This window comes from Haematobia irritans, chromosome 1 (genome assembly GCF_050003625.1).
Source record: "Haematobia irritans isolate KBUSLIRL chromosome 1, ASM5000362v1, whole genome shotgun sequence".
In the NCBI taxonomy this organism is placed as follows: domain Eukaryota; kingdom Metazoa; phylum Arthropoda; class Insecta; order Diptera; family Muscidae; genus Haematobia; species Haematobia irritans.
The window spans coordinates 72,741,711-72,763,469 of NC_134397.1; the positions used below are offsets into that span (position 1 = coordinate 72,741,711).

Here is a 21,759-nt window from a genome sequence, read left to right on the forward strand (position 1 = left end):
TTTCGTCAATTTTCTCTACATCTATTTTTCTTTCTCAATATTATCTATTTCTCTCTCTCTCTCTCGCTCTCTGGCTTTCTGGCTAAGATATCTCAACATACATATGTTTACACTAAATTTCTAGATTAATATATGTTTACAACCAATCACAATATAATTATAAAAAATGTATGTGTCTCAAGCATAATAAATTCTAACATATTAATATATGTGTAGCAAACATTTTATGCTAATTTAGGCACTTTATATTTTTACCATTAAAAATATTGTGTTAAGAAATTAAACTCGGAACACATTTTTTTACACCGGAATATATGAAAAGCATTCGTCTACATACCCCCACTTTAAAAGAATTCAAAGACTATATATTGTACAAAAAATAAATTAACATTTCAAATATTATTTTGTATTTCCCGATCTTAATTTAAGCGGCATGTTGTACCAAAAGAACAAAAATATTGATATTTGTACAAAATGAGTCATTCATTGCATTTAGAGATAAATACTTGAAAGTTTACCAACATCATCAACATTGTAGACATTTGATCAGTGTGTAAACAGGATGGTCACGAGGTCCTTTAGCTAGCCATTGTAATCATCATCATCATCGGAGTTTAATCATAGTAGGCTTGTAAATCTTCAAATATAATGGTGCCATTTGGACCATCCCTATTAAAGGGCAAGGTCCGCGATAATAATTTCTGCTGTTGTTGTTGCTGGCGTCTTTGTTCTCTTCTCTCTTGGCTCATTTCATTTTGAGTGTATAAAGCTCGTCCTTGCAACATAATGAAGTCAATTAGACGTTTGTTGGTTATCATCTTCATGGCATTGGGATCGGTGCGCTTGCGCAAATAGTTAAAGCAACAAGTTCTACAATTAAAATCAAATTCGAAAATTACCACGGGATTCAAGGACATAGGGTTTCAGGTCGTTAGGAACTTACCTGAAATGTTTTGTACCACATGCACTGGCACATTCATTACCACACGAATCACACGGTATAGCGGATGAGGTGAAAATTTGCATAAAAATAATGCCTGCAAGAAAGAAAATATTAGAAAACCCATAAGACATAAGATCAGATCTATGTGGCATTCCGGGTGCCTACACTGAGACCTTTGGGCTCACAATTCTTACAGTGGTAACAAAGGTTCGTCAAATTATTCAATTTACGGAAAGATCAACGAGATAGCAGATTTTATGAATGACAAGCGTGATCGGTGACAATTTCTAGAGATGTATTTATATCAGTCTATTATATAGCGTAGTGAAATAATTTTTATACTCTCCACCATATGATGGGGGGGTATATTAACTTTGTCATTCCGTTTGTAACACATCGAAATATTGCTCTAATAAAGTATATATATTCTGGGTCGTGGTGAAATTCCGAATCGATCTGAGCATGTCCGTCCGTCCGTCCGTCCGTCTGTTGAAATCATGCTAACTTCCGAACGAAACAAGCTATCGACTTGAAACTTGGCACAAGTAGTTGTTATTGATGTAGGTCGGATGGTATTGCAAGTGGGCCATATCGGTCCACTTTTACGTATAGCCCCCATATAAACGGACCCCCAAATTTGGCTTGCGAGTCCTCTAAGAGAAGCAAATTTCATCCGATCCGGCTGAAATTTGGTACATGGTGTTGGTATATGGTCTCTAATAGCCATGCTAAAATTGGTTCACATCGGTCCATAATTATATACAGCCCCCATATAAACCCATCCCCCGATTTGGTTTGTCGAGCCTCTAAGAGAAGCAAATTTCATCCGATCCGGCTGAAATTTGGTACATGGTGTTGGTATATGGTCTCTAATAACTACGCAAAAATTGGTCCATATCGGTCAATAATTATATATAGCCCCCATATAGACCGATCCCCCGATTTGTCTTGCGGAGCGTCTAAGAGAAGCAAATTTCATCCGATCCGGCTGAAATTTGGTACATAGTGTTGGTATATGGTCTCTAACAACTATGCAAAAATTGGTCGAAATCGGTCCATAATTATATATAGCCCCCATATAAACAGATCCCCAGATTTGACCTCCGGTGCCTTTTGGAGGAGCAAAATTCATTCGATCTGGGTGAAATTTGGTACGTGGTGGTAGTATATGATATTTAACAACCATGCCAAAAGTGGTCCATATCAGTCCATAATCATATATAGCCCACATATAAACCGATCCCGAGATTTGGTTTTGGAGCCTCTTGGAGGAGCACATTTCATCCGAGTCAGTTGAAATTTGGTACATTGTGCTAGTATATGGCCGTTAATAACCATGCGTAGCTAGGTCCATATCGGTCTTAGTTATATGCAGCCCTCAGACAAATCGATCCCCAATCACACAAAACTTGGTCCATATCAAGTTCATATCAAGCACATATAAGCGACCCCATGTTTAAATTCTGGCTCTCTACGTACCGTGCAAAAGTTCATATCGATTCTTAATTATTTGTAGACTTACCTATACATACCCTTTTTGTCTAATATATATACCACGTATGGACTAACTGACAACTAACAATAAACGATGTTAAGAAGTTTTAAAATACCTCAACCCAATTAATTCGATTGTGGATGACAGTCTTTCGTAGAAGTTTCTACGCAATCCATGGTGGAGGGTACATAAGATTCGGCCTGGCCGAACTTACGGCCGTATATACTTGTTTTAAACTTAGTCTTCCGAGTTTTATTAAAAAGTTAATTGTATCAATTAATTTTTTAATTAAAAATTTCAAAATGTTCAATCATTGACTTAATTAACTGTTTCTATCTTGATTAAAAATTGAATCAATTAATTTATTTAAAAAATTTGTTCAACTTCCAATTAAAATATTTTGGTGACATTTTTCTGTGTATTTTTGGCTTTTTAGGGTGCTGTATTTTAAAGGGAATAAAATATTAATTTATTCCATTTTTTGTCATCCAACGTTTCGCTGGAGGTGCACTGATTAACATTCCCGCCTTGCATACAAATGATCATGGATTCAATCCAGTTTAGACCAAACACCTAAAAATTTGCAGCGTGGATAATTTCCTCTCAATAATGTTGAGTTTTTCAAAGCTTCTCTAAGTGGTTTCACCGCAATATGAAACGCCGTCTGGACGATTTAGCGTCTTTGGTTTAAAGTGTTTTCGAATTAAAAAAAAAATGTTTACTTATAATTTCGATTTTTAAACTGTCACCTAGTACATGAATAGCTGTATTAGGTTAGGTTAGCTGGCAGCCCAATATATCAGCCTCACTTAAACTATTCAGTCCATTGTGAAACCACAATGCATTCAAAAAAAGTTTACTTGGATCCAAAGATTTTGACTTTCCTTTAAGGATTTTGGTATTAATTCCGAGCCAAAGATGCTGCTTCTTCAAAATAAAAATATTTTTTAGCGACCTATCTGGATTTAAATCTAGGATCAATAACATTAAAATTATGATGCAGATCTCATTTATCAAATTTTCATTATCTTTTCGCGGGTTATTAATAAAGGTACTCACGTACAAACAAATACCAGTTTAATAATCCAAATTAATTAATTTCAAAAAAAAAAAAACTTAAAAAAAGAGCTAAATAAGTCTTAAGCTTATACGTGAAGCTATTCACGTACAAACAAATGCTACTTTAAAAGTCTACATTATAACGAATACTTCAAAGTAAAAGATGTTTTCTTAATTCCAAAAACCCTTTAAACCAAAGAAGCTAAATCCTCAAAGTAAGCCTTAGCCTATATTTGATGTGTTTTTATCTTAAATCTAAAAAATTCAATATTTCAGCTGATTTAAGGACAATTTCTTTAAATCTAAAATACGTTTCTTTATTTTAAGGAGAATTTGCATTAGTTTAAAGACATGCGACTTTAACGGAGGGACGCAAATTTCCAAAATTTGTGTCGTAAATTTAATGAGAAAAATTTTTGAAGCTAAGATTATAAACTTTATTTTAATTAAAATTTCATTATTTTAAAGAAATTTGCCCTTAATATTTTATAAATTTGGCATCCTAAAATTTAGGTTGCCTAAGCTTTAATAACACGTAAATATTTTTTCAGTGTGGTGAACTTTTCTCTTATCACTGAGTGCTGCCCGATACCATGTTAAGCTCAATGACAAGGGACCTCCTTTTTATAGCCGAGCCCGAACGACGTTCCACATTGCAGTGAAACCACTTAGAGAAGTTTTAAAACCCTCAGAAATGTCACCAGCATTACTGAGGTGCGATAATCCACCGCTGAAAATTTAGTCGAAGCAGGAATCGAACCCACGACCTTGTGTATGCAAGGCGGACATGCTAACCATTGCACCACGGTGACTCCAGTGGTGCAATAGCTGTATTAATATACCGCGAAAAGAGAAGGCAAATTTTGATAAATGAAATTTGTATCCTAATTTTAGTTTTATTGATCCTAGATTTAAAGCCACATAAGTCGCTACACATTACCTTTAGCTCGAAGTCACATCTTTAGCTCGAAATCATTACCAAAATCCTTAAAGAAAGCTAAAAAAATCTTTGGATCCAACTTTTTTCGAGTGTTCGATACAAAGATTTTGTTCTTCCCTTAAGGTTTTTGTAATGATTCCGAGCTAAGGATGCCACTTCTTTAAAAATAAAGACAGTTCCAGGATCTATAAAATTAAAATTATTTTTTTTATTAATTAATTTTATTTTCTTTTTGTAAAGCTAATCATGTACAGTTTAAAAATCCAATCTATAACAGATACTTCAAAGTAAAATTTTTTTCTAAATTTGAAAAGCAAACTCTTAGCCAAAGATGCGAATCCTTAATATAAGTTATAGCCTACACTGAAAAATATTTACGATATGAAAGATTACCCAACCTAAATTTTAGGATGCGAAATTTACAAAATATTAAGGACAAATTTCTTTAAAATAATTAAATTTTAATTAAAATAAAATTTATAATCTTTGTTTCAAAAATTTTTTCCAATAAATGTAGGACACCAATTTTGTAAATTTGCTTCCCTCCGTTAAAGTCACATTTCTTTGAACTAAGGCTAATTTTCCTTAAATTAAAGAAACACATTTTTACTGAAACATTGAACATTTAACTGAAATATTGAAACTTTAGATTTAAGATAAAAACGCTTCAAATATAGGCTAAAACTTATTTTGAGGATTTAGCGTCTTTGGTTTTTTTGGAATTAAGAAAAAAACATTTTTACTTTGAAGTATCCGTTTTAATTTGGATTTTTAAACTGGCATTTATTTGTACGTGAGTACCTTTATTAAAAAACTGCGAAAAGAAAATGAAAATTTAATAAATGCACACAAAAATTTTTTTCTGATTCAATCACGAAATTAATTGATCCAATTAATTTTCTAAATGAAATGTCTTCAATCACAGAAATGATAGTATCAATTAACAGTCAATTAAAAATTAATTGATTCAATTAAGAAATTAATTGATACTATTAATTTGTGTGATTGATTTTTGTTTCAATTAAAAAAAAATTGTTGAATCAATTAAATTTTTAATTGAATATTTTTTAAAACTCAATTAAGATTTTAATTGGAAAAATGTTCGTGAAATTTTTTTCTGTGTGAGATATGTTTCCTAATTTTGATTGGTCCTAGATTTAAAGCCAGATAGGTTGCTAAAAAATTTCTTTATTTTAAATAAGCCGCATCTGTGGCTCGGAATCAATACCAAAATCCTTAAGGGAAGGTCAAAATCTTTGGATCCAAGTAAACTTTTTTTTTGGGTGTATATTTGAAGCTTTTTTAACTTTAATAAACAGATTCAATATCTCCGCTAATTTAAATATTACTTCTTCTTTACTAAGGACACGTCCTGGTACATTAGTAGTAGCACTACATAGACAGGTCCTCATGAACCAGTCTCGGACAAACTCTTAGGAATCTGCTTCAGTTTGGTTATCCGAAACACACCAGAAATGAAAAACTTTTGAAATATGTTGAACAATGGGTTATTCTGGTAATTCTACTTCACTAAATGTGTAGATCCAAGAAGATTTTTATATCAAGCGAGTATGGAAATCATTAAATTATGAGTATTTAAAAACTGCGACAAAGTGGATCACCGGTACCAGTCCTGTGATAGGTCCATCAGTGGCAATTTGCGCCAATTTCCAGTAGGGAATCTACAGAAGTGTCTTGGGTAAAAAATATATGTAATTCGAATGGGACAAACAGACCTCACGATTGTAAGATCAGCACTCAAATCAGTCATTCTATAGTTGCATATAGCAACTATCAGCCTCACGTCGACTATTGAGACCATTGTTGTAAATATTACATTATAGGACCCCCCGTAATATCACTGATAAATTTTTTCCTCAAAAAATGTATATAGTTCCGTTCCATTCATCACTTTCACCACATATGCTTATTTCAAATTTCAGTTCTCCATATGTCATTGTAGATTTTTCTTTTTTTTTAATATTTATTTATTTATTATTTACTTACAAAAAAGCAAGATATAAAAATGCACTTTATAATGCATTTTCTCTTCTAATTTATTATCACCCAATAACGATACGATGATATTTGTCAAGCACATTCAAAAATTATATTTAATAGTCGTTCGTTTTTCGTTGTGGTTGTATTCAATTTCAAGCTCTAAATACAAAAGAACCAATGTCCGGCCACTACACCTTTTATATCCTCGAAGGAAACCGGAAAATTCATTCAAGTGGTAAGCCTTTTTTCTTATGATGCACACACACAATAAAGTACAAACATTACAATACACCCCTTACAGTGGTAAAATACTGACTGAGATTCAACTCGATTACTTTTATAAACACTTCTATAGAATTTTAAATATTTTTACTTCTATGCACACTTCCGTATGTATAATCGGTATGTTAGGTTTAGGATCACGGTTGCTACAGTTTGTAGAATTCTAGCACAAATGGTTGATTTTTTACTGTTTGGTAGATTGATATAATTCTTTATAATTTGGTAGAATTTGCCAAATATTCCTCTCCAACAATGGGTACTTCAGAGATTTCTATAGAAATAAAATGTTGATAAAATTTTCTATAGAAACAAAAATTGGGACAAAATTTTTTATAGAAATATAATTGGGACCAAATTTTCTATAGAAAAAAATTTTGACAACATTTTCTATAGAAAAAAATTGACCAAACTTTCTGCAGAAATAAAATTGGGACCAAATTTTCTATAGAAATAAAATTTTGACCAAATTTTCTATAGAAAAAAAAAATTGGCAACATTTTCTATACAAATAAATTGTTGACCAACCTTTCTATAGAAATAAAATTGGGACCAAATTTTCTATCGCAAAAAATTGACAAAATTTTCTATAGAAATAAAATGTTGACAAAATTTTCTATAGAAATAATATTTTAACAAAATTTTCTATAGAAATAAAATGTTGACAAAATTTTCTATAGAAATAAAATGTTGACAAAATTTCTTAGAAATAAAATTTTGAGAAAATTGTCTATAGAAACAAAATTTTGACAAAATTTTCTATATAAATAAAATTTGGACCAAATTTTCTATACAAATAAAATGTTGACAAAATTTTCTATAGAAATAAAATTGGGACCAAATTTTCTATAGAAAAAAATTTTGACAAAATTTTCTATAGAAAAAACTTTGACAAAATTCTCTATAGAAAAAAAATGACCAAACTTTCTATAGAAGTAAAATTGGGACCAAATTTTCTATAGAAATAAAATTTTGACAAAATTTTCTATAGAAATAAAATGTTTGACAAAATTTTCTATAGAAATAAAATGTTGACCAAACTTTCTATAGAAATAAAAATGGAACCAAATTTTCTATAGAAAAAAAAATTGACAAAATTTTCAATAGAAATAACATTTTGACGAAATTTTCAATAGAAATAAAATTTTCTGTAGTAATAAAATTTTGACTAAATTTTCTATAGAAATAAAATGTTGACAAAATTTTCTATAGAAATAAAATGTTGATAAAATTTTCTATAGAAACAAAAATTGGGACCAAATTTTTTATAGAAATAAAATTGGGACCAAATTTTCTATAGGAAAAAATTTTGACAAAATTTTCTATAGAAAAAATTTGACAAAATTTTCTTTAGAAAAAAATATTGACCAAACTTCTATAGAAGTAAAATTGGGACCAAATTTTCTATAGAAATAAAATTTTGAACAAATTTTCTATAGACAAAAAAATTGACAAAATTTTCTATAGAAATAAAATTTTGACAAAATTTTCTATAGAAATAAAATGTTGACAAAATTTTCTATAGAAATAAAATTGGGACCAAATTTTCTATAGAAAAAAATTGACAAAATTTTCTATAGAAATAAAATTTTGACAAAAAAATTGACAAAATTTTCTATAGAAACAAAATTTTGACAAAATTTTCTATAGAAATAAAATGTTGACAAAATTTTCTATAGAAATAAAATTGGGACCAAATTTTCTATAGAAAAAAAATTGACAAAATTTTCAATAGAAATAAAATTTTGACAAAATTGTCTACAGAAATAAAATGTTGACAAAATTTCTTAGAAATAAAATTTTGGTAAAAATTTTGGTAAAATTTTCTATACAAATAAAATTTTGAGAAAATTTTCTATAGAACAAAAATTGGGACCAAATTTTCTATAGAAAAAATTTTGTCAAAGTTTTCTACAGAAAAAAATTAACCAAACTTTCTATAGAAGTAAAATTGGGACCAAATTTTTTATGGAAATAAAATTTTGACCAAATTTTCTATAGAAAAAAAATTGACAAAATTTTCTATAGAAATAAAATTTTGACAAAGTTTTCTATAGAAATAAAATGTTGACCAAAATTTCTATAGAAATAAAATTGGGACCAAGTTTTCTATAGAAAAAAATTGACAAATTTTTCAATAAAATAAAATTTTGACAAAATTTTATATAGAAATAACATTTTGACAAAATTTTCAATAGAAATAAAATTTTAACAACATTTTCTATAGAAATACAATTTTCTATAGTAATAAAATTTTGACAAAATTTTCTATACAAATAAAATTTTGATAAAATTTTCTATACAAATAAAATTTTGACAAAATTTTCTATAGAAATTAAATTGGGACCAAATTTTCTGTAGAAATAAAATTGGGACCAAATTTTATATAGAAAAAAATTTTGACAAAATTTTGTATAGAAAAAAATTTGACAAAATTTTCTGTAGAAAAAAATTACCAAACTTTCTATAGAAGTAAAATTGGGACCAAATTTTCTATAGAAATAAAATTTTGACCAAATTTCCTATACAAAAAAAATTTACAAAATTTTCTATAGAAATAAAATGTTGACAAAATTTTATGTAGCAAATAAATAAAATTTTGATTTGGTAGATTTATGGTAGAATTTTCTTCAAATTTTGGTAGATTATTTTTAACACTAGTGGCAAACGTGAATGTAGCACTAACGGTATTCTCTATTGCCGATTATATGTAATCAGCTCACCCCTATTGCAGACTGTAATTCTCATGCCCCATTGTCGTCAATATTTTGCATAATAGAGAGATGGTCATCTACTTATTTGCATCTCAGAATTTACTTTTATGTTGATACAATTGTGGGCGAACCCTAAGACAGCATAATAGGATATCCTTTTTATGAATTTTAGTCACATGTTTGATACCTCTTCTTTTTGCATCTTGGTTTTAACCCCGCCCCATTCCTCCTGTAATGGAGACACATAGTCTATATGGATCACTTGAGTTTTGTGTCTGCAACAGGTATGTAAATCAGTTACTGCACGATGTACTTTATTTTTTATTAAAAATTGTATTAAGTGTTAGCAATTTATAGCAAAACTTTTTTTGAGTAATTTTTGTATGTTGTATCGAACAAAAACCAAGGAAGGCAACAAGTTTTTCATAATAAAATCTAGCGGTTAGAGAAGTTATTATCTGCATTATGCAGAGAAACTGTGAAATTTTGGAAAATACTTTTACATCCTAGTAAATAACTTCAGAAACATGTCAATGAAAATTTTTATAGATTAAACTTAATAATTAATCATTTTATTTATGTATAATTAATTTATGTATAATTATTTGAAATAATTGTCTTGTAATTTTATAAGAGTTTATACATTCTTACGAATTTTCCGAACCAATGTATGTTATATAAAAATTGCACAAGGGAATAAAATTTAACTTTTTTGTGTTGATTTGAAATTTATATCAAATTTTTAGTAATTTGAATGAATTTGTCACTGAATCCAAATCTGCACTTGTTTTTTTCTATCCGCTCGACTTTTCGAGATATAACGTTATATTCAAAATTAAGGCATTTCCACTACATATTTTCACGGATGAAAAAGACTGTTTTTCATATGTTTGGCTATAAACATTATATGTTTGGAAAACAAATTTTTAAACACAATATTTTTGAGTGCAAGCATATAATGTTCATAAACTAGCATAACACGTTTGGGACATATATGTTAATATGTTAGAACATATTATGTTTGGGACATAAAATGTTTGTAAATATAATATGCTTGGATGCAAACATATATTAATTTAGAAATAGCCTATAAACATATATGTGTTTAGTAGCTTGGAGCGCTATTTAACAGGGAGCGATATTGAATTAAGTTGGTGGTTGTTGCTTGTTATTACAAAATTAACATTTTATTTTTCCTTGGGCAATTGATCAGCTACTTCTTTGATCCTTACAAACTGTGTGGTCCGCTGTTCGAATCCCCGTCCGGCAAAAGGTAAAATTAAAATAAAAAAATCATAAAATTGAATAATTTCTTCTAAAATGTTTGTATTACAGAAAAAGGTGCTAATAACTAAAAAATCTCGTGGAAGTGAGAAAGATGTGGGAGAATATACAATTAGGCAGAAACAAAATTTTGAGCATTCAGTTTTTCGAACTGTTATGTTGTTAGCACCTATATTACCTGTTTATTTTCATAATTCATTATGATTGTAAATATATAAATAAGTAAATAAAATTTTGAGCACAATATTGTTTGGGAGAATTTTTTTTAAGCATATAATATTTTTGGGTGCAAAATGCTTCCAAACATATTATATGTTTACATAATAACATATTGTTTTTTGGAAGACAACATTATTGAATTTGGATGCAAAAATACAAAATGTTTGGAAATTGACTACCCAAACATATATTGTTTAGACCAATATGCTTTCAAACATATTATATATTGGAAGAGATCAAACATATAAATGTTTGGGCAATAGCCAAAAATGTATATGCTTGAAGCAAAATATGTTTGGGAGGATATGTTACAGAAGCGATTTTTTGTGAGCGTGTTGGAATAACTTGCAAACGGTTTACCATATTAAATGTAAAAAAAAAAATCCGAAACTTCCAAACAATATTCCTTTTACCTTGTTTTTCAATTTTCCAAGTAGTTTTAGAGACATCGTTCAAGTTTTGAGAAAAAATAAAAGTTCGGCCAGGCCGAATCTTATGTACCCTCCACCATGGATTGCGTAGAAACTTCTACGAAAGACTATCATCCACAATGGAATTACTTGGGTTGTGGTCATAAGCGTAGGAAGGGGGCTTAGACCCCCCAAAAAAATTTTAGCCCCCCCCCCCAGAATTTGAAAACCTATTTACGATTTCCCATTTTTATAAAAAATAAACAAGCCCAGCCAAAAAAGCGTCGCCAAAAAAGTAATGAAAATGATCTTTTTGGATCCGGAAGTGGTGCAAAATTGGTGAAGAAGCGATGAATTTAACATGGGCTTGTCATAGGACGGAAGTCCTCCATTTCAACAGCCGTTGCACTGTATTTGCATCACTTCTTTAGGTGTGATCCGAATTCAATGTTTTGAATGTAAAATAAAAAATTCTGTTATATTTTGTCAAATAAATAATTTTTATAATTTCTAATGGATTCTAATGCTTGTCGGAAACGTTTGACCTCAAATATTTTCAAAAATTCACAAGTTTTTCAGATTGGATTTAGAATTTTTTTTCGACAAAATTCAAATTATTTGTACCATTTTATGAATTCTTACTTCGTTTTTAAGGTATTTGAAACAAAATAGTTAAAATTTCCCATTAAAAGTATGAAAAAACCTAGTTATAAAAAATTGAGTTTAAAGAACTTCCTGAGTAGTTAAAATAAAGAACATCATTGGGAGTACATCTTCTGGAAGTGCTTTTAAAGTTGTGTCTTTGGAAGAACTTCCAATTTTTTTTTTTTGATGTCTAATTTTTTTTATTCATTTTTATGAAATAAAACATTAATTGAATTATAAATAAATGAAATATAAATTTTTAGCTAGGAAAATTGTCTAGCTACGCTAATGGTTGTGGTATCTTAAATCGCTTTCTAAATTGTGAGTTAGCCCATACGTGGTATATATTAGACAAAAAGGTATGTAAGTCTACAAATAATTACGATCGATATGGACTTTTGAATGGTACGTAGGGAGCCAGAATTGAAATATGTGGGTCGCTTATATGGGGGCTATATACAATTATTGATATGGACCAATTTTTGTGTGATTGGAGATCGATTTATCTGAGGGCTATATAAAGGGTGATTTGTTAAGAGCTTGATAACTTTTTTTAAAAAAAAAACGCATAAAATTTGCAAAATCTCAACGGTTCTTTATTTGAAACGTTAGATTGGTCCATGACATTTACTTTTTGAAGATAATTTCATTTAAATGTTGACCGCGGCTGCGTCTTAGGTGGTCCATTCGGAAAGTCCAATTTTGGGCAACTTTTTCGAGCATTTCGGCCGGAATAGCCCGAATTTCTTCGGAAATGTTGTCCTCCAAAGCTGGAATAGTTGCTGGCTTATTTCTGTAGACTTTAGACTTGACGTAGCCCCACAAAAAATAGTCTAAAGGCGTCAAATCGCATGATCTTGGTGGCCAACTTACCGGTCCATTTCTTGAGATGAATTGTTCTCCGAAGTTTTCCCTCAAAATGGCCATAGAATCGCGAGCTGTGTGGCATGTAGCGCCATCTTGTTGAAACCACATGTCAACCAAGTTCAGTTCTTCCATTTTTGGCAACAAAAAGTTTGTTAGCATCGAACGATAGCGATCGCCATTCACCGTAACGTTGCGTCCAACAGCATCTTTGAAAAAATACGGTCCAATGATTCCACCAGCGTACAAACCACACCAAACAGTGCATTTTTCGGGATGCATGGGCAGTTCTTGAACGGCTTCTGGTTGCTCTTCACTCCAAATGCGGCAATTTTGCTTATTTACGTAGCCATTCAACCAGAAATGAGCCTCATCGCTGAACAAAATTTGTCGATAAAAAAGCGGATTTTCTGCCAACTTTTCTAGGGCCCATTCACTGAAAATTCGACGTTGTGGCAGATCGTAAGTCTATTCATGATGAAATGTCAAAGCATACTGAGCATCTTTCTCTTTGACACCATGTCTGAAATCCCACGTGATCTGTCAAATACTAATGCATGAAAATCCTAACCTCAAAAGAATCACCCTTTATAACTATAGACCGATATGGACCTAGTTAGGCATGGTTGTTAACGGCCATATACTAGCACAATGTACCAAATTTCAACTGACTCGGATGAAATTTGCTCCTCCAAGAGGCTCCAAAAACAAATCTCGGGATCAGTTTATATGGGGGCTATATATGATTATGGACTGATATGAACCACTTTTGGCATGGTTGTTAAATATCATATACTACCACCACGTACAAAATTTCATCCAGATCGGATGAATTTTGCTTCTCCAAAGGGCACCGGAAGTCAAATCTGGGGATCGGTTTATATGGATGCTATATAAATTATGGACTGATATGAACCAATTCCTGCTTGGTTGTTGGATACCATATACTAACATCACGTACCAAATTTCAACCGAATCGGATGAATTTTGCTCTTCCAAGGAGCTCCGGAGGTCAAATCTGGGGATCGGTTTATATGGGGGCTATATATAATTATGGAGCGATTTCGACCAAGTTTTGCATGGCCATTAGAGACCATATACTAACACCATGTACCAAATTTCAGCCGGATCGGATGAAATTTGCTTCTCTAGAGGCTCCGAAAGCAAAATCGGGGGATCGGTTTATATGGGGGCTATATATAATTATGGACCGATGCGGACCAATTTTTGCATGGTTGTTAGAGACCATATACCAAATTTCAGCCGGATCTGATGAAATTTGCTTCTCTTAGAGGGTCTGCAAGCCAAATTTGGGGGTCCGTTTATACGGGGGCTATACGTAAAAGTCGATCCATATGGCCCAGTTGCAGTACCATCCGACCTACATCAATAACAACTACTTGTGCCAAGTTTCAAGTCAATAGCTTGTTTCGTTCGGAAGTTAGCGTGATTTCAACAGACGAACGGACGGACATGCTCAGATCGACTCAGAATTTCACCACGACCCAGAATATATATACTTTATGGGGTCTTAGAGCAATATTTCGATGTGTTACAAACGGAATGACAAAGTTAATATACCCCCATTCTATGGTGGAGGGTATAAAAACATTTTTTGTTCTTTAAAAATTCTTAAAAAATAAAAATGGGACAAAAATCACAGTTTTTGTGTAGAAACAGTTAGTTAAATATATTTCCAATAAAATGAGCTTTATTTCATTACAATCGGTGCACAACTTTTGATTTTGTTCACGATTTACTGAATTGATATAAATCGCGATTTCCATACAAAAATAACATTTTCTAATGTGTGTTTGAAACCTTGAAAACAATATTCAGTTCTTAATCAACAGAACCATTGTTCCCTTGTGTTATTTAAGTCCCAAACAAATTTAAAATTATATTTTTTAATGGGAAATATTTGTTGATTTAATTAAAATGCTAATAATAATATTTTAATATTTTAAGAATTAATTTTAATTTTTAAGAATTACATACGGCGGAAAGTTCTGCCATGGCCGAATCTTATGTACCCTCCATCATGGATTGCGCACAAAATTCCACTAAAGACTGTCATCTACAAACGAATTACTTGGGTTGTAGTAACAGTTGCTGATGGCAAGATTTCTGAAGTTTTCTTAAAATTGTCTACAATCTTAATCCATATGGAGTCTTAGGTTAGGTTAATGTGGCAGCCCGATTAAGTTTCAGGCTCACTTAAACTATTCAGTCCATTGTGATACCACCTTAACTAAAAGTACCTATTACATATGGGCACTTCTAGTTTTAACCGCTGGGCCTTCTCCATTATTTTCTTCTTTTGAACCAACCAAAGTGTTGGAGTCTTTGTAAAATAAGAAAGGAAGTTTAAATACCTATACACACAGAAAAAGTAATGTAGATTTAATTTAGAAAGTTTTAATGAAAATATTTTACTAATTGCAACATGACACAAATACGTTTTTAGTTTTTGTCAAATCGAAGAAAATTTATTTAAAATAATATTTTTTTTCTGGTGTTTTAGAAAAGTTCATATTTTGAAGTTCAAGACAGATACAATTTAAGGAAATTTTACTCACTTCAGAAACTTATAAACGCAATTTAACTAAACTTCACCCATTTAAGGAAAATATGAATTATTTTCAAATTTAGTAAAATTATGTGCTTAATTTGTATACAACTTTTTTTCTCATTTTTAGTTCAAGTCATTAAAGTAAGCAAAAAATAATTAAAATAAGGAAAACTTTCTAACATTTGGCAAAATTTAACTAAAGCAACTAATTTGCATGAACTAAAATAAAATTTAATCGGCTATAATAAGTGTAGTTCACTTTTTTCTAAGGATATAAATCACTTTAATTCTTGATCGGTTCATATATAAGTATCTATTATTATGAACCGATATTATGCGCCGTTCATACTACAAACAAAGAAAATTTCATTAAAATTGAGCCAACGAACATTTTGTATTGATGTAACGAAAAATATTCATTAATACAATGAAACATTCTTCAATAGTACGTTACATTGATTTACAGAAAATTCGTTATAATAACGAAAAATTTCGTTGTATTAAGAATTTATTTCATTGACTCACTTTTAATGGCATTTCCTTAATATAACGAAACTTTTTCTATCCGTGTATATGTTTATCCGGACAATAATGCCCGTGTCGAGACATATCCTATATTTTGTCCCACACCGCTGCCAGTATTTCAAAGTTCCATTTCATCCTCATCGCTACCACAGACTCGTAAGTCACACTACAATAATCGCCAACTGTGGTGGGGGAAGCGTATCAAAAAGTACGAAATGTATATGAAAGGATTTTGCCATCACTATTGTTACAAAAGCCATTTTATATTTTGTGAAACACCAAGCGTACGAAACATAACTATCTTAAAATTCACTTTTTCAAATAGTTTGAAGGGGCTCTTATCGGCGTTGTTCTAAATTTATAACAAAAGGCACCTAATAATTGCACTCATGTGATTGCACTCATGCGATACTTTGGCGTGTACAACTTCTCAATAGAGACGGCACTTTTGCGACGAATTTTGGATATCGCATAGGACTGTTTTCACGTTGTGGAGATTCTCAGAAGTGGCGCCAAATTCAAATTATATATAGCCCCCATATAAACCGATCCCCAGATTTGACCTCCGGTGCCTTTTGGAGAAGCAAAATTCATCCGATCTGGTTGAAATTTGGTACGTGGTGTTAGTATATGATATTTAACAACCATGCCAAAAGTCAGTCCATAATTTTAGATGGCGTCGCTAGTATTAAATGCATATTATTTTTATATAGTACCAACCTTCAAATGATTCGTATCAAAATTTGACGTCTGTAAGTCAATTAGTTTGTAAGATAGAGCGTCTTTTGTGAAGCAACTTTTGTTATTGTGAAAAAAATGGAAAAAGGGAATTTCGTGTTTTGATAAAATACTGTTTTCTGAAGGGAAAAATACGGTGGAAGCAAAAACTTGGCTTGATAATGAGTTTCCGGACTCTGCCCCAGGGAAATCAACAATAATTGATTGATATGCAAAATTCAAGCGCGGTGAAATGAGCACGGAGGACGGTGAACGCAGTGGACGCCCGAAAGAGGTGGTTACCGACGAAAACATCAAAAAAATCCACAAAATGATTTTGAATGACCGTAAAATGAAGTTGATCGAGATAGCAGAGGCCTTAAAGATATTAAAGGAACGTGTTGGTCATATCATTCATAAATATTTGGATATGCGGAAGCTCTGTGCAAAATGGGTGCCGCGCGAGCTCACATTTGACCAAAAACAACAACATGATTCTGAGCGGTGTTTGCAGCTCTTAACTCGTAATACACCCGAGTTTTTCCGTCGATATGTGACAATGGATGAAACATGGATCACTACACTCCTGAGTCCAATCGACAGTCGGCTGAGTGGACAGCGACCGGTGAACCGTATCCAAAGCGTGGAAAGACTTTGAGTCTTTCCACGCTTCGGAGTCCGCTGGCAAAGTAATGGCCTCTGGTTTTTGGGATGCGCATGGAATAATTTTTATCGATTATCTAGAGAAGGGAAAAACCATCAACAGTGACAACAGTTTGAAGTTTGAAATCGCGGCAAAACGGTCCCATATGAAGAAGAAAAAACTGTTGTTCCACCAAGACAACGCACCGTGCCACAAGTCACAAGAACGATGGCAAAAATTCATGAATTGGGCTTCGAATTGCTTCCCCACTCACCGTATTCTGGCCCCCAGCGACTTTTTCTTGTTCGCAGACCTCAAAAGGATGCTCGCAGGGAAAAAATTTGGCTGCAATGAAGAGGTGATCGCCGAAACTGAGGCCTATTTTGAGGCAAAACCGAAGTAGTACTACCAAAATGGTATCAAAAAATTGGAAGGTCGTTATAATCGTTGTATCGCTCTTAAAGGGAACTATGTTGAATAATAAAAACGAATTTTGACAAAAATGTGTTTTTCTTTGTTAGACCGGGGACTTATCAGCCAACCTGTTATATAGCCCCCATATAAACCGATCCCGAGATTTGTTTTTAGAGCCTCTTGGAGGAGCAAATTTCATCCGAGTCAGTTGAAATTTGGTACATTGTCCTAGTGTATGGCCGTTAACAATCATGTCTAACTAGGTCCATATCGGTCTATAGTTATATATTTTATAGCCCTCAGATAAATCGATCCCCAATCACACAAAAATTGGTCCATATTATGTTCACAATTGCATATAGCCCCCATATAAGCGACCCCCATATTTCAATTCTGGCTCTCTATGTACCGTGCAAAAGTCCATATCGATTCGTAATTTATTTGTAGACTTACCTATACATACGTTTTTTGTCTAATATATACCACGTATGGACCAACTCACAATTTAGAAAACGATGTTAAGAAGTTTTATGACATCATCGGTAAGTATTACCACAATCCAAGTAATTCGATTGTGCATTTCTACGCAATCCATGGTGGAGGGTACATAAGATTCGGCCTGGCCGAACTTACGGCCGTATATATATAAAAATTATAACAAGTATATAAAGCAGTAAGTTCGGCCGGGGCGAATCTTAAATATCCACCACCATGAATCAAATATAATACTTTCCTTTGAAATTTCGGGGGGCTTTGATGAGATTCTAAAATTCCAGTAAATTTACAATTTCAGGAAAATCAGATAAAAACTACATTTTCTATAAGACCAAACAGTAAAATCGGGATATCGGGCTATACTAAAACATTGACCGATACTCACCATTTTCGGCGCGCCTCCTTATGGTCCTATAATACCTGTAGATTTGCAATTTCAGGCAAATTGGATAAAAGCTACGGTTTCTGTTAGCCCAAGAAGTAAAATCTAGAGATCGGTGTATATGGGGGCTATATCAAAACATGGACCTATATTCACCATTTTCGGCACGCCTTTTTATGGTTCTAAAATACCTCTAGATTTTCAATTTGAGGCAAATTGGAAAAAAATGCTACGATTTTTATAAGCCCAAGAAGTAAAATCGGTAGATCGGTCTATATGGGGGCTATACCAAAACATGGACCGATACTCATCGTTTTTGGCACACCTCTTTGATTTCCAATTTCAGGCAAATTGGATAAAAACTACGATCAACCAAATCGGATAGTAAATACGGTTTCTAGAAGCCCAAGAAGTAAAATCGGAAGGTCCGTCTATATGGGGGGCTATACAAATAAATGGACCGATTTCCCCCATATTCGACACACCAATTTGTGGTCTTAAAAGATCTCTAGATTTTAAATTTCAGGCAAATCGGATAAAAAATGCTACGATTTTTATAAGCCCAAGAAGTACAATCGGGATATCGGTCTATATGGGGGATATACCAAAACATGAACCCACACTCATCGTTTTTGGCACACCTCTTTGATATCCAATTTCAGGCAAATTGGATAAAAACTACGATCAACCAAATCGGATAGTAAATACAGTTTCTAGAAGCCCAAGAAGTAAAATCGGGAGATCGATCTATATGGGTGCTATACCAAAACATGGACCGATACTCACCAATTTTGGCACACCTCTTTATGGTCCTAAAATACCTCAAGATTTCCAATTTCAGGCGAATTGGATAAAAACTACGGTCGGTTTATATGGGGACTATATCAAAACCTGCACCGATATAGCCTATCTTCGAACTTGACCTGCCTGCAGACAAAATACGAGTTTGTGCAAAACTTCAGCACTATTGCTTCATTATTGAAGACTGTAGCGTGATTACAACAGACAGACAGACAGACGGACAGATGGACATGGTTAAATCGTCTTAGAATTTCTCCCTGATAAAGAATATAAAGTAAATGACCCCTACATCTTAAAAATAAAATTATTATTTTTGATGAATTTGTCCGCTAATATTACGCAAAATAAATGTATCTGTAATTTTCCGAAGGATTAACTTTAATTTTCTTCATACTAACAAAAATATGCTACTTTGGATTTGGTATTTGGAATTTTTTTCCTGTGAATTGCAATGCCACTTTTTAAGCCCTTCGGCAATACTGTTCTAACGGTTGTTTACGAACAAAACAAAAGCCAGTTGAAAGCTGACAATGTTCTTCATACTAATGGCGTTTTCGTTTCTTGTAAAAAATGCACACTTTTTTTGCATTTTGCCCGGAAAATGTACTCTTTAGGTTCTTTTCTAAAAAAAAACAGGCAAAAGTGCGAAAAGGCTTTGAATTCTGTTGTGAAAATAGCGCCACGCATAGAGGCAAATTACGGACATTTTCAGCACTGCCAACAAACGAGAGTGCTGCCATTGCCCTGTTTCCTTCTTTGAATTCTTTTCTGCCCGCTGAAATTATAGCATTTTTTTAGGTTGCTGGTAACATTTTAAAAATGCGCATTCTGTACAGACAAAATGAAGGCAAAGCACTTTTTTCAGAAAAGAAAACACCATTAGTCACAATTTTGAAGGCGAGAAGTGTAAATCTAATTTTTTGTGAATAGTTCAAAAACAATCTCACCGACTGTAACGACCGTTACCCCAAAAGTACAAAAGTTTGATTTTTCCTAATTTGTTCAAACGATTTAATTTTTTAGTAGCGGAAAGTTAGAAGGTAAGTAACATAAAGAATTTGTATGGCGAAATAAGCATCAAAAGCCTATTTTGATTTTTTAAACATTGTTTTGAAGACGTAACGACCGTGACTTTTTTCTTGGCATTTTGCATTTGAACTGTTTTCGTCTTACTTAATTTGTCCCTGGAAGCAATAATAACCTCTCCAAAAGAAGCCTTTAAGTTCTTTAACACTACAAGAATGTTGGAAGGTATTACAGTGCTTTACTGCGAAAAAAACGTCATCAAATCCGAAACTGAACTTTAAAAAAAACGTTGGGAAAATATAAAATGCATCGAAAATATTCAATAACAGCATTATTTTCAAAAAATTTACGTTAATTCTGTGCAATCGGCGATAACAGGCATATCAACTTTAAAAATCAACACCCTAAAACGCTTAGATTGTAATGATGTTTACTGTTCTCATATCGAATAAAAGTATGCAAGAATTATGCAATAGAATATAGCTTTTCGTTTATGTTTTTTTTTACCCAAAATAAATGAATTCAAACACAAAAATCGTTTAAGTTTTTATATTGTAACGACCGTTACTTTTTAAAGGACTTTTTTTTTTTGATAAATAATTTTCTTTGATTTGAAAACAAACCTATTACTGAAATAAAACATTACAAAGAATTTAATCAGATTTTTTACTTGACACATCCTGTGCAAACTTTTACAATACATGATATTTGTTTCCGAAATATGAAAACAGCACATTTATAAAGTAACGACCGTTACTTTTTTGATGGTCAAAAATAGTATTGAAATTAAATTTTTTATGAATGCTTTCGGCTGCTACCGAAGCTTGAACTTTCATAGTACCAAAATTAAGCAATCCTCGTGACATATATTCTTAGAGTGGAATTTTATTTAAAAAATCACAGAATATCGGTAACGACCGTTACTTTGGAAACACCCATATATACTTTATATAGTCGAAAATCGATATTTCGGTGTGTTACAAACGGAATGACAAACTTATTATACCCCCGTCACCATTCTATGGTGGTGGGTATAAAAAATTATAAAAATTATTTATTTCACAAAATATCACAGAATTTGGATATAAATTAAATATTTACATCCAAAACATTGAATTCGTATCACATCTAAAGAAATGATGCAAATTCAGTGCAATGGCTGTTGAAATGGAGGACTTCCGTCCTATGACAAGCCCATATTAAATTCATCGCTTCTTCGTCAATTTTGCACCACTTCCGGATCCAAAAAGAACATTTTCATTACTTTTTTGGCGACGCTTTTTTTTGTTGGGAATTGTAGTTCACTTTTTTCTAGGGGTATAAATCACTTT

General features: G+C 32.1%; 1 protein-coding gene across 1 annotated transcript; it reads right to left on the minus strand.

Moving 5' to 3' along the window:
- Positions 1-384: 384 nt before the first annotated feature.
- Trissin (trissin) lies at positions 385-6,663 on the minus strand. Its single transcript, XM_075310829.1, has 3 exons — positions 6,445-6,663; positions 944-1,037; positions 385-870 (listed from the first exon to the last, which is right to left on the minus strand). The coding sequence occupies exons 1-3, from the start codon at positions 6,536-6,538 to the stop codon at positions 615-617; spliced, it is 444 nt and encodes a 147-aa protein (XP_075166944.1). The 5' UTR covers positions 6,539-6,663; the 3' UTR covers positions 385-614.
- Between the last annotated feature and the right edge of the window lie 15,096 nt (positions 6,664-21,759).

Bases quoted from the DNA above. Each gene is read 5' to 3' on its own strand.
- Trissin (XM_075310829.1), bottom strand. From the start codon at position 6,538: ATGTGCTTGACAAATATCATCGTATCGTTATTGGGTGATAATAAATTA. The intron at 1,038-6,444 runs GTAAGTAAATAA...TCTTTCTTGCAG, and splicing joins TTTTTATATCTTGCTTTTTT to GCATTATTTTTATGCAAATT. The intron at 871-943 runs GTAAGTTCCTAA...TTTTAATTGTAG, and splicing joins TGTGGTACAAAACATTTCAG to AACTTGTTGCTTTAACTATT.